Below are 19404 nucleotides of genomic sequence, written 5' to 3' on the forward strand. Positions count from 1 at the left end.
AGCCTGGGTGACAGAGCCAGACTCCATCTCAAAAAAAAAAAAAAAAAGTTATTTTGATACTTTCTCCCTGGAGCTAAATTCAAGAGCAAATCCCTTCAAAACATGATAATGCATTTTTAGAGATAGCAATGTTGGAATATTAAATAAGTAAAAAACAACCAAGTGAATCAAGGCCTACCTTATTTTATATCATTGAATTTGTAAATTCTCTTAATAAAGCTGCATATATTCACAACTCAGTAATTTAAATTTATAATAGAAATTTATAACCCAACTAAAAGAAATCCATTGCCATATAACTAAAATTATGTAATCATTTATTTACAAAATAACAAAAATTTATGAATAGATCTGTTTATTGTACTGTGAAAAGGGTCTTGGTACATGAAACATTATATACTTTGAGGACAGCATTCAGAACTGTTAAGACAAAAGACAAACTAGAATTTTAAACTCAATCTTGATTTAAGCGAAAGGCTATAAATTATTGGCTGAAAAGTATTCAGCATGAACTCAGATTCTATATAAGCATGAAAGAGTACAAAAGATGTTGGAGTCCAGTAAGCCCATACCTAAATTAACTGTAAAGCTTCAAGGACTTTTTGTTTATTTTTATATACTAGTTTTCTTCTGTGACAAGTTGATTTTATCTCCAAGACTTAAGGCCATTCCCTGTAAAGAAAAATTAAGATATTTATAATTATTTAAACTATGTATAATCAGTAGGTTATTCCATATTATTAAGCCCCAATTCAATTCAATGACACCATTATCAACAATAAAATCAAGGACATACCAAACAGACTTACCAAACTTTACTGGTAATTACCTTTTAGTGCTAGATTTTTCAAGCCGTCACCAGATTTTTTTTTTTTTTTTTTTGAGACGAAGTCTCATTCTGTCACCCAGGTTGGAGTGATATGGCACAATCTCAGCTCACTGCAACCTCCACCTCCCGGGTTCAAGCGATTCTCCTGCCTCAGCCTCCCGAGTAGCTGGGATTACCGGATGTGCGCTACCACGCCCAGCTAATTAGTCACTAGATTTACACCTTGGCTTTCAAAAAATTCTAGAGAACCCATTTCACAAACACCCCATAGGAATCAATCTGGTTTTAGGCAAATATCCCAGAATGAGGGGCCCAAAAGGTGAGAAATTTTAATGAGAAAAGTTATACTTCTATTCAGAGAATATTATTATTGTATGTGTATATGCATCTAATGCTAAAAAGATACTACATATAGGAATAATAAAGTCATAAATTCCTCCCCCCTTTGTCAGTCCAGAGATACTCTCAAAAAAAAAAAGGAACTGTTACCTGACTCTTTGCACGAATTCTTATATGGCCGGTAACAGCAGCATCTGGTCCCTGGTGAATTGGCTTCTCAATGCTGACATTTGCAAGTGCATCTTCACCAAATATGGAACGAGCATAAAGGTTGGCTGCCATAAAGCCACAGTAACCAGAAAGGGCCTGGAAAAAATTTGTGATAAATTCATTACTTTACCAGATACCTACATAGAGGCAAAAACCAAACAGCATAGGTGACTTTTTTTTTTTTTTTTGAGACAGAGTCTCACTCTGTTGTCCAGGTTGGAGCTGGAGTGCAGTGGCGTGATCTCAGCTCACTGCAACCTCCCTCCCAAGTTCAAGAGATTCTCCTGCCTCAGCCTCCCAAGTAGCTGGGATTACAGGCATTCGCCACCACACCTGGCTAATTTTTGTAATTTTAGTAGAGACAGGGTTTCACCATGTTGGCCAGGCTGGTCTTGAACTCCTGACCTCAAGTGATCCACCCGCCTCGGCCTCCCAAAATGCTGGGACTGCAGGTGTGAGCCACCACGCCCGGCCCCATTGGTTATTTATCACTTAAAACAGTACTTACACACATGGTGGGGGTTACATAATCTTATGAGTTTGTCAAAACTCAACTATACATGTAAAAAGTGTGAATTTTACTGTGTATTATACCTCAATAAATCTGATGTTAAATAAATAATTCTTAATCCGATTTGTACTTATATATTCTGTTTACTTAACTTGCTTGACTGCCTCCCATATCAGACCTTAAGCGCCATGAAGGAAGAGACTACTTTTGTTGGACTCAGTATATGCTGAATAAACTAATATATAAATTAAAACCTACTTGTTTGGTAGCAGACATTATTTTATTTATAAAAGGAATATTATAACATTATAGAAATTTTACATAAAGAAAAAAGTTCCTTAGAGCTCCAGCTTCATTTTTCTTTCTTTCTAGTTTTTTTCATACATACACAAACATAGCAAAAAGTCACAGTATAACAACGATTCTGTATTTGAGCACATATATTTTAACCAACAATCAGAGCCCACGGAAGAGCTCATGGACATTTTCCAATCCAGTATTACAAATAAACGATTTTATTTATTTATCTTTTTGAGACAGAGTTTCACTCTGTCACCCATGCTGGAATGCAGTGGTGTGATCTCGGCTCACTGCAACCTCCACCCCCTGGGGTTCAGGTGATTCTCCTGCCTCAACCTCCCAAGTAGCTGGGATTACAGGCACGTGCCACCACACCTGGGTAATTTTTGTATTTTTAGTAGAGATGGGGTTTTGCCATATTGGCCAGGCTGGTCTCAAACTCCTGACCTCAAGTGATCTGCCCGCCTCAGCCCCTCAAAGTGCTAGGATCACAGGAATGAGCCACCATGTGCAGCATAAACTACTTTAGAATGTGCCTCTAGCTGAATGGGGGAGAAGATGGAAAAGAAAACAAAAAAAAATTAATCTGACTATTCAGTTGGGTCACTGCACTAGGAAAAAGTAGGATGGTATAGTCCAATAGAAAGAGGTAAGCAGATTCCAACATTCTATGGGATAACATCTTTTAGATAGCCTAGAATGGTACTGCATATTGAATAACAAAAATGTGCTAGAGGAAATACAGGAAGGCCAGGAACCTACTCTACCATTCCATCAGATTTCTGAATTTCCCAGTCAAATTTTACCTTTTCTGGAGTCAGGCATTTCATATTGGTTGACTTTAATATGTGCTGTAAGTAGTCATTTAAATCAATCATATTGGTGTTAACTGTCACCTGTAGAGAGGAAAAAAAAGTCAAGGAGATCATAAATCTTACTATGAGAAAGCTGTGAATCACCAGTATGTCATATTAAAAACTTGTTCCAACTGTTTAGGTTGGAAAGAGTAGACACCAAGAAACTAAATAACATCTATAAAATCCAACAAGCTGTAGGTTGGTATCAGTACTTCCCAATAGAGATAACTTCACAGAGATTCAATATGAAGCATATAGAATATTTCTTTTTTTTTTGAGACAGGGTCTCACTCTGTCACCCAGGCTAGAGTGCAGTGCGTCATTTCAGCTCACTGCAGCCTCAACCTCCTATGTTCAAGTGATCCTCCCACCTCAGTCTCTGGAGTAGCTGGGACTACCACACCGGGCTAATTTTTGTATTTTTTGTAGAGATGGAGTTTCACCATTTTGCTCAGGCTGGTCTAGAACTCCTGAGCACGAGCAATCTGCCTGCCTCAGCCTCCCAAAGTGCTGGGATTACAGGCATGAGCTACCGTGCCCAGCCTCATATAGAATATTTCTAATAAAAGTCAAGGCTCAAAGGGACAAAGTTCCTCAACAGACCATGAACTTTGTAAAGCCTTTTTCGGGCACTAGATTAAATGGTAAGCTCTTGGTCATACATAGAAGGGAGGGAATATTACCTATAATGTCTAAACCTATCAGATTGGCTATAGAACTGCTACTCTAATCAATTTATAACAGCAAATTACCAAACTACTTACATGATTTTTAGTTAAGGCTAATTTGCAAGAACAGATACTGAAAGACTATTTGCTTTTCATGTTAAACACTTTTTAGCAAGATTAATTTTATTAGCAGACTCCTCAACAGCAGGCAAAAGGAAGAAAGATAAAGGAATATGAGAAAATCTCCCAAGGACTAACTTTGTTTTCCCATTCAAATTCGGCCCACATCTGACGGAATTCTGCATCAGTGCAAGTTGCAGGCTGGATATAGTCCATGATGTCGATGTGAATATCACTGAGAACCACACAATTTCTGTCACTTGCTGCTCCAGAGACATCATAAACTGCAATTACATATACAAAAAGATTCGCAATCACTGGGGCAAACTTGAATTTAAAAAATGTTAATATCCAAATATCCAAAGAACTACACTATTAACAATAAGATTGTTTATATAATACTTATTATGTACAGAGCTCTATTCTACATGCTTTATAAATATTACTGGTTTAATACTCCCATCAATTCTATCTGATAGTATTATTATTTTCCATCTTACATATGAGGAAATGAAAGCAGAGAAGTTAAGTAAGTTGTTCCAGATCACACAACTGATAAGTGGTGGGGATAGGATTCGAACACAGGCACACTTTATTTTTTGTGGTTAAACAAATAATTCAATTCAGTGAGTACTTACATAGCAGTTGCAGCATACTAGGCACTGCAGCAGATATACAAGTGGACGATGTTCCCATAGGAGGTACTTAACTAATACTTTTGAATAAATATTGCTGACCCATACTAGTTAATGATACAAGATTAGTCATCCCTCAGTATTAACGGGGAATTGCTTCCAGGACCCCCTGTAGATACCAAAATCTACAGATGCTCAAGTCCCTGATATTAAATGGCATAGTATTTGCATTACATATACACATCTTCTCATGTATTTTAAATCATCTCTAGCTTACTCACAGTACCTAATACAACATAAATGCTATGTAAATAGTTATACTGTATTGTTTAGGATATAATGACAAGGAAAAAAAGTCTATATATGTTCAGTATAGACACAACCATTCTTTTTTTTTTTTTTCTAAAATATTTTCAGTTTGTGGCTGGTTGAATCCATGGATGTGGAACCCACGGATACAGAAGGCTGACTGTATTTGCTTCTATGACCATTTCTTCCACAGTAGAGAGTTATAATCTGATTGGAGCCTACATTCTTCTTTCTAGGCTCTTTTCTTTTTTTTTTTTTTTTTTTGAGACGGAGTTTCACTCTGTCACCCAGGCTGGAGTGCAGTGGCACGATCTCAGCTCACTGCAACCTCCACCCTTCGGGTTCAAATGATTCTCCTTCCTCAGCCTCCTGAGTAGCTGGGACCACAGGCGCCTGCCACTGCGCCTGGCTAATTTTTTGTATTTTTAGTAGAGATGTGGTTTCACCATCTTGGCCAGGCTGGTCTTGAACTCCTGACCTCGTGACCCACCCGCCTCGGCCTCCCAAAGTTCTGGGATTACAGGCATGAGCCACCGTGCCCGGCCTCCAGGCTCTTTTCTTGACATTCTTCCACTCTTTCAACTTTCAGGGAAAACTGAGGCTACCAAGAATAAGCTCCTTTAATTTTCAGCTCCACATCTAAAAACAACTCTCTCTCTCGGAATTCACTCTCACATCCTTCCCTCTCATACGTATCAGAGAAGTACTACCTCATTTCTTCAAGATTAATACTTCCTGCCATCTGTGATTCCTGCTTTGGTCCAGGACCCCACTCCAATCATTATCTCTTTCATCCTTATGTCTTTACTTTCCCATTCTCTACCAACTTTCTTCCCTTATGGTCTATAAATATACTCGAGGTTCTCTTATTTTCAAAAAATAAATCCTCACTCATTCTTGCCTTCTCTTCTTGGTACTGCCCTTTCTTATTCCTATCAAAGCCTAGATCCTACACTCAGAATAGTCTACACTACCTGTATTTCTTCATATCGTATTTAGTCTTCAACCTACCACTAACGCCCAAGATGTCCCACAAGAAATGTTTTAAAATCACTAATAGCCAAATCCAAAAGACCTGTCTTTCAGACTTTAATAACTAAAGTTATTTTATCTTGTGGAGCTTCAAATACTTTCTGAAGGTTTTTCCTTACTTTTCTAACCACACTTCAGATACCCTTGTAGGCTCTTTCTCCTTTGACCAAGCTTTCAGTGCTGCTGTTTGCTTGGATTCTGTTTTCAAATCTCCCCTCTTTTTAGTCTGTATGCCCTCTCTGGGTGATTTCTTCTATTCCTATGGCTTTTAAACAAATACTTATCTCTAGTTTATTTTTACTTATTTATTTATTTTTGAGACAGAGTCTCACTCTGTTGTCTAGGCTGGAGCGCAGTGGTGCGATCTAGGCTCACTGTAACCTCTGTCTCATGGGTTCAAGCTATTCTCCTGCCTCAGCCTCCTGAGTTAGCTGGGACTACAGGCGTGCGCCATTATGCCCAATTAATTTTGTATTTTTAGTAGAGACAGGATTTCGCTATGTTGGCCAGGCTGGTCTTGAGAACTCCTGATCTCAGGTAATCTGCCCGCCTCGGTCTCCCAAAGTGCTGGAATTACAGGTATGAGCCACCACACCCGGCCTATCTCTAGTTTAGACCTCTTGTTCGTGTCCCAGACTCACATCAAACTGTCCTTGAATATCTTTAGGCACTTTAATACCGAACCTGCTCAAGATTTAACCTATTATGTCTCTCTAAAGTTTGTTCTTCTCTCCTGTATTTCCTGTTATGGTGATGACATAAACAACCCAATAAACCTAATCTGGAAATCTGAGGGTTACTCTAGCCACTTCCTCTTCAATCATTAACCATATCCTTAACATTATATTCATCCTTCTCTCCATTCCACTACTGTGTTGGCTCAAGTCCTCTGCCATCTCTCACTTGGGCTTCTATAATAGTCTACTAGTTAATCTTCCTGCCTCTTCCAATCAACCTTCTATAGTACTGTCGCAAAAAGATATAATGCTATAAGTCATTCATTTGTAATTCCTCAATGTTTCCTCTCTCCACAGATAAAGTCTGAAATCCTTAGCACGACAAGTAAAATATGGCTTCCACTAACCTTCCTAACTTCATTTTTTTCCTGCCATCATCCTCCAACCCATTCTGAACTCCAAGTGTATCAAATCATTTGCATTTATTCTAACTGCATCCTTGTCTATCTGTAGTCTTCTACTGAGCACTTGCTCCTCCATGAAGCCTTTTCTAAGCTTTTCTCCCAATCCCCCACCACTCTGAGAACTGACCAAATCCCTTTATGGATTCCTGCCTTACTTAGCACAGGTTTACTTATTTTTTTTTTTCACAGTACTTACCATTACATACTGCACATATTTATTTTATATATCTGTTTTCCCTTACTCAACCATAATCTATCATTTGTTCCTCACCATGGTAGCCCTATCCTTATGACAGAAATTGCAACAAAATAAGCTTACTGACTGAATGACTCTATACAAGCTAATCCCTAGGTCTGAGATACCCTTGTGCACCTAGCAACAAATGACTCAGGTAAAATATTATCCTTTGATAACACACCATCTTCCTTTATAAAGCCTTCCACACTGTTAGCATTTTTTTTTCCCCTAACCTCAAAGCATATGGTATATAAACCATCCTGTAACACACTGGACTACAATTATATATTGCCTTAGCTAGCTCCTCCTTTTGCCTGACAGTTTCTAGAGGACAGTGACTCTATCTGGTTCATTTCTGTACATCCAGAACATAGTTCAATGCGTGGTACCATAGAGAGTATCTCATAAATTATGAATAAATGGATTTAGATCCTCTCCTCATACAATGTCCCCAGCTACTCACTATAGAAATTCTTCAGTAAAAATATTCAAACATTACATGCCATAAAACAGCACCTTACCTATATTACCAAAAATTATTCCATTTTCTGTTGATGCTACTTTGACGTTAGCTTTAATATTTGCGAAGTCATGAGGAGCAAGAGTCAAAGGAGACGGCTTTTCCACAAGTTTCAGATCCCCTGAAAGAAAGAGTTTGGATATGGTTAAAAATACACACACACACACACACACACACACACAAACCATAAAACCTTAAATGTATGCAGCTTAATAGTTTCTAGGAAAATAAGGAATATGACGAATATGAGAAGAGTATGAATCAAATACAATGAGGACAAAATAAAGAAACCACTTAACCATCCTTATTATTCACCACCAATAGGCATATTTTCTTTTAAAAGGTAATAGGCATCTCAGAATAATTCCATATTTAATTTGTGGGAAGGGAGGATACTTTGAGCCTACCATTTATTTATTTTGAGATACGGTCTTGCTTTGTTACCTAGGCTGGAGTGCAACTGCATGATCATAGCTCACTACAGCCCTGATCTTCCAGGCTCAAGCGATCCTCCTACCTCAGCCTCCTGAGTCACTGGGACTACAGGAGTGGCCCACCACACCTGGCTAATTTTCTTGATTTTTTGTAGAGATTGGGGTCATTTTATTTCAATGAATGAATGCAAACTTCTCAAAAAGCTTAAGTCTTAAACTATATACTTCATTATGAAGAAAGATAAAACAATCTGCATAAAGACTTGTAAATGCTTAAGAAACATGGTTTTTTATACAGCCATCAAGCTATGCTGAGGACAGCAGGGCAAAAGTATGTTTTCCCCTTGATATCTTGAAGTTCCTTAACTCTTGCATTAGCCATATGAAATTTGATGGGGGTACTGCACTGTTCCCATATATAATTTATATTTTCCAACTTCAAAACCAGATGTGGAAGTAAGCAGTCTGACTCATGTGTCTTTACTAAGAAAAAAAAATGCATCTCATATTGCTAAATGTAATATGATTTATTACTTTGGTCACATGTGGTATCTAACAGTTATGCATTCAGAAAATACTTAGTTCTGTAATGAGGCAATTAGAAATTAACTAAGTGAGCTACCTGGTCAATCTGCGACTTAAACAGCTCGTATTTACCTAGAAATACTGACATTTGCTAGATTAAGCTTATTAAATGAATCCACCTGAATGTGCCAAGAGCATAAAAATTCAGTATGACAGAGGTTCAGAAAACTGGAGTTTAAGGAAACTAAATGATAAATGAAAAACTAAGCCTTGATTCAAAATGTCAGAAAAGGTTCAAGAGAATTTTTATACTGAAACCTGTGCACCTCCCTTAATCTGTCATAAAGATCTACTATGTGACAATCTCTTTCCTGAATGGTAAGTTTCCTCACCTAGTGTAGCTAATTCTAATGTGCAATTCTGCAAAGTATCACTGGTTTGGTTCACAACAAGTACATCCAGGACAATATCATATTGGTTGACATGAACGTAAGCTTCTGCATATACAGGATCTGAGAAACCTGTCAATTGGGTGACCTGTCAAAACAAAAACAAAGACATAATCAAATGACAGATGCAATTTCACCAAACATACCCTAGCCAAATGATTAAGTCTGGTAGGTTATTAACAGAGTTGCTTAGAAGTCATTTTGAGATAGGTAAAATAAAATTGTTTTATAATGCAGAAATGGAAATTGAAACCAGAATATTAGAAATAACAGGTCCTAGAGTTTAAGACATCTATTTGTTTTTAAGCTCAATAACTTAGGATAAGGTATTATACATGCTGATTTTTGAGCTTATAAGTTTAGTAGTAGAAAAATGTTAAATATATTTAGCAAATACATTAAACATTATCCCAATTTAGCCAACTAAATAAATTTGGATACACTTTCATTTAAATCCCTCAGTAAGTATCTAAACTCACTACTTGATCTATGAAACTCAGGATCCAAATAAAATCCAAATCATGTGGTAGCCCTTGCTCCACAAACTGAGGCACTAAACAGATTATATAGTAAGAAATGATTGTAATGCCACAAAAATAAAATTACAAATGCCCTCCCACTCCAAATTTAAACACTGAAAGCACTGTACTTTAAAAAGCTAATATTGTCACCAAAAGCATAGGCAAAAAAAGAAAAAATAGATTAAACATCAAAATTAAACACTTTTGTGCATCAAATATTATCAACAGAATGAAAAGGCAACCCACAGAATGGAAGAAAATATTTGCAAATCATGTATCTGATAAGGGGGTTAGTATCCAGAATATTAATAACTCCTAATATTCAAACAAAAAAACCAAACAACCCAATTTAAAAATAGGCACAGGACTTGAACAAACATTTCTCCAAAGAAAATATATAAATGGCCAATAAGCACGTGAAAAGACACTCATCATCACTAATCATTAGGAAAATGCAAATCAAAACCACAATGAGATACCACTTCACATACCCATTAAGATGGCTATCATCAAAAAAAACAAAACAAGTGTTGGCAAGGATATGGAGAAATTGGAACTCTTGTGCACTGCTGGTAAGAATGTAAAATAGTGTAGCTACCATGAAAAACACAATGGAGGTTCCTCAAAAAATTAAAAGTACAATTATCATATGATCCAGCAATTCTGCTTCTAGATATATACCCAAAAGAACTAAAAGCAGGGACTTGAACAGATATTTGTACATCTGTGTTAACAGCAGCATTCTTCACAGTAACCAAAAGGCAGAAGCAATCCACATATCGAGGGATGGATATATGGATAAACAAAATGTGGCATATACTTACAATGTAATATTATTCAGCCTTAATAAGGCAGGAAATTCTGATACATGCTATAACATGAATGAATCTTGAAGACATTATACTGAGTGAAATATGCCAGTTACAAAAGGAAAAATACTGTATTGTTCCACTTCTGTGAGGTACTTAAAACAGTCAAAATCACAGAGACACAAAGTAGAATGGTGGCTAGGGGTAAGTAGGGGTTGAGGGGAAGTAGGAATGACGAGTTATTGTTTAATGGACATAGTTTCAGCTTTGCAAGATGAAAACAGTCCTGGAGATGGCTGCATAACAATATGAATTTAATTAATGCCACAGAACTGTACACTTACAAATGGGTTAAAATGGCAAATCTTTTGCAACTTTAACTATAATTCAAAAAAACTAAAAAAATTTTATAAATGTAATATTATTGATATCAATTCCCAATTTTAAGGGGGGGAAATTGTTTTAGTAATTCCAATTCTGCTACTGACCTTATCTTAAACAAAAGTAATGTAAGACTGTTCATTCAGTCTAATAGATGAGGGATCACTGATTCTTAAATTTATATATTTAAGAGAGTAGAATCATTTTCCTAATAAAATTCTATATGGAACTCAATATATTAAGAATATAAAAGTAGAACTGCTCTGTTTAAAGTAGCAGAGAATAAGAGAAGGTGAGGTCAAGGTGTGGGAAGAGGCCAGGGCTGTTGCCTGTTCAGCTTCCCTTTAAAAACCTCAGCTAACCTTTAAGGATCCCCTTCCCTCAACTTCTATTTATTGGTCTATGATTCCAGACACAACTGGATCGAGTTAAACCATCTGATGGACTTACAGTACTATCACATATAGTAGTAAGGTACTTCATCAGCTTCTGAGTTTCAACTGAGGTTTAATGGACCTATCACAGTGACTTGACAAAATAGTTATCTTTCTTTTAAAAATAGCAGCACTAACAACTTCCTTAAGGAGTCAATTTAAAAATTTAGAGTCTATCAGACATTTTGTTACCTTGTTAAGTTTAGATGCTAGGGGATCTGCTGCCTCTTTCCTCTGTGTGTTACCCATTGCTGCCAGTAAACTCAGCTGAAACTGATCTTCCTTGCAGTTCATTTCATTCTTAGCAGTTAGTTGCATGAAGGAAATGGGGTCATCAGGCTGTACTGTCACATTCCTCTTTTCAGATTCTTTCTGTGTTGAGAATATAACAAAGTCTCTCTTTAATATGAAAAGATAGTTTTTTAGAGGCTTTTGACAGCGACAGCCCTCACATATGAAAACTGAAAAATCAACAAAACAACAAGAAAACCCACAAAGCACTTTTCTTTTCTTTTTTTTTTTTTCCTGAGACAGGCTCTTACTCTGTTGCCCAGGCGGAGTGCAGTGGTATGATCACAGCTTACTGCAGCCTCGAACTCTTAGATTCAAACGATCCTTCCTCCTCAGCCTTCCAAGTAGCTGGAATGACAGGCACATACCACCATGCCTGGCTAATTTTCTCATTTTTTTTGTTGAGACAGGGGCTTGCTATGTAGCCCACACTGGTCTCAAACACCTGGCCCCAAGGAGTCCTCCTGCCTCAGCCTCCCAAAGTGCTGGGATTACAGGCGTGAGCCACTGCACAAAGAGACACAAAACACTTTTGTTGCCTCATCATATATAACTTACCTTTTGGGATAATTTCTCTTCTTCTAGTTTAGCAGATAACATGTGAGAAAGGGACTGTCTGCATTCCCTATTGAAAATGTCATTCATTAAAGGTGAACATTCAGACAAGACCTTGAGGCACAGGGAAATTCGATCCACATCATCATCAGTAATTGGCTTCTTAGGAAGACAGGATTTTCCCAAATGCAGGATAGTAGCCATGAGCAACATAGCCTCAGCAACAAAAGACTAAGAAAGTAGAGAAATTGGTTACTGATATTGTCTGGATTCTCAGATTGCAATCATGTCACTTCATTATAACTCACAATCTAAATTTTCACTTCACCTGAATAAGATTTCAAATTCTTTGGATTTTATGTCCATATCTGTTTTTGCATTCTTCTCCTTCCTTTCTACTCTTAACTGCCACTCTCTAAGACCTGCATTAATCCTCAATTAGAGACAGCAGAGGCTTTTTAACTGTTTTCCCTTGCTCCAGTCCTTCCCTGTAACCACTTCACATGCTGATGCTGTCCTTTTTAATCCCAACTACAGAAAAGTTAAAAGAATGATATACTTTACCAATTGTTAACATTTTGCCACATTTGCTTACCTATTCTGTATACGCACACTTATTTTTTTTGGCTGACATGTGAAAAATTCTTCACCTCATAAATGCCTCAGCATTCATCTCGTAAGAGTCAGAACAGTTTCCTACAAACCACAATTTCATTTTCTCACCTGAAAAATTCAACAATCCCAAAATACAGCTTCTATACTCTGAATTCAAATAAATCTCCCTAAATTGTCTTAAAATGTTTTTGTTTTATTTTTTAAATCCAGGATCAGCTTCATGCATTTTATCCCTCTTAATCTAGACCAGTTCTCTGCCTTTTTGTTTTTAATCACACTAACTTTTTTAAAGAACTGAGGCCAGTTGTTTTATAGAATATCCCACACTTTTGATTAGAATACCAGATAGGTGATGTTTTGTATTTCACCCTGTACTGCATCACAAGGTACCTAAAGTTAGGCTGTCCAATTATCGTGCTGCTAAGCGTGATCACCTGATGCTGCTATCTTAATCTTTATACTGCACCAATCATTTCACTCCCTATGTAAATACCTTTAATGAATGTCAGCCTTCATACTGAAGTCCGTATTACTTAGCCCGCTATTCAGTCTTCCACAAGTGATTGCAACTTACTTTTTTAGTCTCATGTAGCATTATCCTGACACATATGCTCTAAGCCCTTGCCAAATTGCCTTTGGCTGAGTACTGATCTGCACACATGCATGAAAAACTACTGGAGGCCTGGGAAAAACCAGCGGAAGAGTAAGTATATGTCCCCCAAGCTTGGATACTGTCTCCAAAAGGAGAGGAAAGAGAGGAGGGGACAGAAAAAAAAAATCCGAGGAAATGACTGAAAATTTCCCAAACTGATGGAGATATAAACCTGCAAACCCAACAAGCTCAATGAACCACAAGTACAGCAAACATGAAGAAAACCACACTAAGGCATATCCTAATCAAATTACTGAAACCAAGTGAAAAGGAGAAAATCTAAAACCAGTGGAATACACACACACACACACACACACACACACACACACACACACACACACACACACACACACTCCACCCAGGGAGATAAGAATGACAGTAGACTTCTCACCAAAAAGCCAGAAGACAACGGAGCTTTACTTTTACACTACTGGGAAAAAAAAAAAAAACAGAAGACTTAGAATCCTATACCCACAAAGGTAACTTTCTAAAGTGTACAAAAAAATAGGCTTTTTCCAGACAAAAACTGGAACAATCTGTTGCCAACAAATCTGCACTATAAGAAAAGTTAAAGCAAATTCTTTAGGCAAAAGATGTATGATACCAGAAACTTAGTCCTACACAAAGAAATGAAGAGTGTTGGAAATGGCATAAATAAAGGAGTGCCAGTGAGATTATAAGCAACCAAACTTCCTTCTTGTACCAAACAGTGCAAACATTATTAACTCGGTATGTTACAAGAAACTGGCTCTTTTAAGCAGGTATCAGTAAACACTCCCAACTTCCAGAAGTGATGCAACCAGGAGAGGAAAGCAAATTCAACTCTGAGATAAAAAAAATGTTGGAGACTTTTAAAAAACATAAAGATTATACTGTGACCAGACCTGAATAAATGCCCACAAAAGAGTTACAAAATAAATTATTGCTCATAAATCAAATCAATTAAGGGATAATATACCTTGTAAATTATCTGGCTCTCATTTATGGCTTTTCTTATAATGGAATTAAAACAAAAACAGAAAAAACCTGGCCAGGCACGGTGGCTCATGCCTGTAATCCCAGCACTTTGGGAGGCCGAGGTGGGCGGATCACCTGAGGTCAGCAGTTCGAGACCAGCCTGGTCAAGATGGTGAAACCCCAGTCTCTACTAAAAATACAAAAAAAATTAGACAGGCGTGGTGGCAGGCGCCTGTAGCCCCAGCTACTCGGGAGGCTGAGCCAGGAGAATCGCTTGAACCCAGGAGGCAGAGGTTGCAGTGAGCTGAGATCATGCCACTGCACTCCGGCCTGGGCAACAAGAGTGAGACTCTGTCTAAAAAAAAATTTTTTTTTAGATCAAGCTGTTAGTCTCCAAAAATGAAGGAAATATGAGTGATGTGAGTGAAACTGTTTCAATTTAGAAACCTGCTGTATATATAACCAACATAATACAAAAGCTGAAGGAATCAAAAGGAGTCCCATTTCTACAGGCCCAATTTGAATGTCAGAAATTGCTGTGGTAGGACATTGTAACCAACTCTGCGCTACTACCACAAATGTTCTATGGATTCTGTTTCTTAAATAATAAGAGTTGAAACTACTTGATCAGTGGCTGCAGAATGGATGTTGTCTTAGCAGGCATGAAAACATTCATTTCTTTCTACATCTCCATCAGAGCTCTTGGGTGACCAGCTAAATTGTCAATGAACAGTAATATTTTAAAAGGAGTCTTTTATTTCTGAGCAGTAGGTCTCAATGGTGAGCTTAAAATACTTAGTAAGCCATCCCGTAAAGAGAATGTGCTGACATCCAGGCTTTGTTGTTCCACTGACAGAGCACAGACAGAGTTGATTAAGCACAATTCTTAAGAGCCCTAAGATTTTCAAAATGGGAAATGAGCAATGGCTTCAACTTAAGTTACTGGTTGTATTAGCCCTTACCAAAAGAGTCAGCCTATCCTTTGAAGCTTTGAAGCCAGGCACTGACTTCTCTCTAGCTACCAAAGTCCTAGATGGCATCTTCTTCCAATATAAGGTTGTTTAGTCTACACTGAAAATCTGTTGTTTAGTGTGGTCACCTTCACCAATGATCTTGGCTAGATCTTCCAGATAACTTGCTACAGCTTCTCCATTAGGACTTGCTACTTCATGTCAAACTTTTACATTATGAAGACGGGCTTATTTCCTTAAACCTCATGAACCAACCTCTGCTAGCTTCAAACTCTTCTTCTGAAGCTTCCTCACCTCTCTCGGCCTTCAGTCTGGATTAGGCTTTTGGCTTAAGGGAATCTTGTGGCTGGTTTTATCTTCTATCCAGACCACTCAAACTTTCTATCAACAATAAAGCTATTTCGCTTTCTTTCTTCTTTCTTTTCCTCGAGACGGAGTCTTGTTCTGTCTCCCAGGCTGGAGTGCAGTGATGTGATGTCAGCTCACTGCAACCTCTGCCTCCCATGTTCAAACAATTCTCCTGCCTCAGCCTCCCAAGTAGCTGGGAGTACAGGCGCCTGCCACCACACCTGGCTAATTTTTGTATTTTTAATAGAGACAGGGTTTCACCATGTTGGCCAGGCTGGTCTCGAACTCCTGACCTCGTGATCCGCCTGTCTCGGGCCTCCCAAAGTGCTGGTGTGAGTCACCACGCCTGGCAAATGTTTCACTTTCTTATCATTCATGTGTTTACTGGAGTAGCACTTTTAATTTCCTTTAAGAGCATTTCCTTTGCATGCATAACTTGGCTACCTACTTGGCAAAAGCAGCCTAGCTTTTGGCTTAGCTCAGATTTTGACATGCATTCCTTACTAAGTTTAATTATTTCTCACTTTTGATTTAAAGAGAAAGACATGTGACTCTTCCCTTCACTTAGAAGCCATTGTAGGATTATTAACCGGCCTAATTTCAATATTGTGGTATCTCAGGGAATAGAATAGGGAGGCCCAAGGAGGAAAGAGACGGGGTAACAGCCAGTTGGTGGAGCAGTCGGAACACACACAACAATTATTGATTACGTTTACTATTTTATATGGGAATGGTTCCTGGCATCCCAAAACAACTATGATAGTAACATTAAAGATCACTGATCACAGATCACCATAACAGATGTAATAATAATGAAAAAGTTTGAAATATTGTGAGAATTACCAAAATGTAACACAGAGATATGAAGTGAGCATATGCTTATTTGGAAAAATGGTGCTAACAGACTTGCTCAACTCAGGGTTCCCACAAACCTTCATTTGTTTAAAAAAAAAAAAAAAAAAAGCAATACGTGCAAAGTACAATAAAATGAAGTATGCCTGTAAATGCTATGTAAATAATTGTTACACTGTATTGTTTTCAACTTTCTATTATTTTTTACTGTTTATTGTTTTTTAAAAAAGATATTTTCAATCCATAGCTGGTTGAATCTGCAGGTGCAGAAGCTGTGAATATGGAGGACCAACTGCATACCATTGTAAATGGGTGTTTGGTTAGAACGGTCAGAAGCTACAAAGCAGGCATGAACTACAGATGAGAATAACTTGAGACATTCTGGGATAAAACAGACAATGACCGAATGCATGCAGATGCTGGAGAGAAGGACATTTCCTTCACTGGTCCTGAACTAATCCCAGCAAACTGAGGTGACTTCATAAATCCTTTCTCTTCCACTGGAATAATCACATGACATTGTTATTGTATTACTTTGTCAATTTTCATTTTTTTAAAGCCCAAACAGAAGAGGAAGATACTTTATCAATTTTAGAGTAATATATTACTGTGTCCACTTCTGCTATTAAATCATAAACTCTTTCATGATAGAAACTTAGCATTAATTTTTGAGTCCCTCACTGTTCAATGCATATAGTAGGCACTCAATGTTTAATTGTTGGTTAAATGTAAAATAAATGAACTTACATTTTGCTTTTTCTTCTCCTGAACCAAAGCTACATAGCGCAATGCAATCTTGGTCAGAGTTGTGGCAAGGGAGGCAGCAACAAAGAAATCTCCATCCAGAAGGAATCCTCTCAAGGGAGGTCTGCAAAGCAACCAAGGAAAATCAAACCCACCAACTTGCTAAGCAGCATGCAGCTTCTGTATAAATGAATGATATAGGCCTATTAAACACTCTTATTACCATCCTTCAGTGATAAGGATACCTCAGCTAACTAACTCCTTAGCTCCCAGAAGAAAGAAGGAAAGAGAAAAATAATACATGACTTTAAAACTTATCTTTGGCCAGGTGCAGTGAGTGGCTCACACCTGTAATCCCAGCACTTTGGGAGGCCAAGGCGGGTGGATTACCTGAGGTCAGGAGTTCGAGGACAGCCTGGCCAACATGGTGAAACCCCATCTCTACTAAAAATACAAAAATTAGCTGGGCATGGTGGCACAAACCTGTAATCCCAGCTACTCCGGAGATTGAGGCAGGAGAACTGCTTGAGCCCAGGAGACAGGTTGCAGTGAGCCATGATCACGCCACTGCACTCTAGCCTGGCCGACAGACCAAGACTCTGTGTCAAAAAAAAAAAAAAAAAAAAAAAAGAAAAGAAAACTTATCTTTGAATGACACAAAAGCCATCAGAATATGGAAAGATAAAATATTTAATTAGGGGCATACGTAATTGCAGCTAATGAAGTACCTCCGAATTCCAGCTTACCTGTTTATTTACTGGGTAAGCCTCAAATTCTTCTTCCATAAAATGGAGATAATATATTCTATCTCAAAGGCTTATTGTCAAGACTATATGAGACAAACTACTTAGCACAATGCCTAGCACTTAGTGGGTATTCAGTAAAATTTTAGGCAAAGATTTCACCATCTTCACCATTAAAATTTACTTAATAGAAAAATGCACAATTTTATTCCATCATTTAGAAATTGAAAAATCTTCAAAATGTTTTCAGATGCTAATAAACAACAAAACTCAAATATCTTCAGTTACCCCCACTTAGCATTTTCTGAGTAAAAATAATTTGAGTTTAAACAGAATAGTTATTTCCATAAAAACACTGGAAGGGACAGAGGATTAAAACCATCAATACAATTCCTAGGGGGAAGAACTTAAACACCCTCCGCTTCTCAAGTACCTTAATTGGCAAAGATTTTCATTTTGGTTGCAAAAGCAAGAGAAAAGAAATCATTTGACTGTTTTACATGCAAGAGTAATAATAAAAGTAGTACAGCTGGCAGGGTATATGTGCCATAAATTACCTGTCTTCCTCTTTCTTGGTGGGTCTAGAACTGCTAAGGGCACTCTGAGTTGCATAGGTACCCATTTCAGTAACCAATTTCTGAACTGGCCCTACAGTTATTTCTTCTTCAGGTTTTAATTCACCAGCTTCTTTCTTTATTTCTGACTCTACAATTGGGATCTAAAAGTCAATTGGAAACATCATTTTAGTAATAGTATCAACAGCAAGCAAAATTATATTTAAATATTTGATTGTTTCTCTAAAAAAGGCATTACCCTAATGGGATTTTTGGAAATGGGAACTCTGCTTTCAATTTATTTCCTTCCCAGGATAATGTAGTAGGTAGAATAGGGGCTTCAGAGATGGATATTCCAGGGTTTGAATTCTCACTCTGCCACTTACTACTTTGGACCTCAGTTTCTTAATCTGCTAAGTGGAAATCTTAATTCTTTCTACACATTTTACCTAATAGAAAAATGCACTGGACAGTGTCTAACACAAAGTAGATGGTCATTAAGTCGTATTCCTCTTCTTCATTCCTTTCCTTGAAATTTTAACCAAAACAGTACTCATCCTTCTAAAATGAAATAAATCCGACTTATTTGTACATAATAACTTCATCAACTAACTTTTAAATTAACTGAATGGCTATTATGTATTTATTACTCAATACCAGTCCGTTACCTAATGTAAGAGCACTAAGAGTATTTAATCATTACCTATTTTAATTTATTTTATAGGTGAAAAAAACTGATGTCAAGTTAGGTTGAGGAACTTATATTCAAGGTCCTCCAGCTAACTGTCGATGGAACAATGACTAGAACTAATTGTCAGGTCTCCTGATAATTAGTCCACTGTTCTTTCTATTCTACCATA

At 37.5% G+C, this 19404-nt stretch overlaps 1 protein-coding gene across 4 annotated transcripts in view; it reads right to left on the reverse strand.

Moving 5' to 3' along the window:
• Positions 1-338: 338 nt before the first annotated feature.
• Positions 339-19404, reverse strand: part of COPB1 (COPI coat complex subunit beta 1) — a 42473-nt gene continuing 23407 nt past the window's right edge. For all 4 annotated transcript variants that reach the window (XM_019037009.4, XM_019037008.4, XM_019037010.4 and 1 more), the window contains exons 13-22: positions 18548-18708; positions 17251-17371; positions 12112-12339; positions 11455-11634; positions 9061-9205; positions 7711-7830; positions 3973-4118; positions 2996-3085; positions 1319-1474; positions 339-672 (exon numbers count right to left, since the gene is read on the reverse strand). In XM_019037009.4, the coding sequence (XP_018892554.3) occupies positions 613-672; positions 1319-1474; positions 2996-3085; positions 3973-4118; positions 7711-7830; positions 9061-9205; positions 11455-11634; positions 12112-12339; positions 17251-17371; positions 18548-18708 (1407 nt within the window). In that variant the 3' untranslated portion in view covers positions 339-612. The remainder of the gene's footprint in view (positions 673-1318; positions 1475-2995; positions 3086-3972; positions 4119-7710; positions 7831-9060; positions 9206-11454; positions 11635-12111; positions 12340-17250; positions 17372-18547; positions 18709-19404) is intronic.

Source organism: Gorilla gorilla, chromosome 9 (genome assembly GCF_029281585.2).
Source record: "Gorilla gorilla gorilla isolate KB3781 chromosome 9, NHGRI_mGorGor1-v2.1_pri, whole genome shotgun sequence".
NCBI classification, from domain to species: domain Eukaryota; kingdom Metazoa; phylum Chordata; class Mammalia; order Primates; family Hominidae; genus Gorilla; species Gorilla gorilla.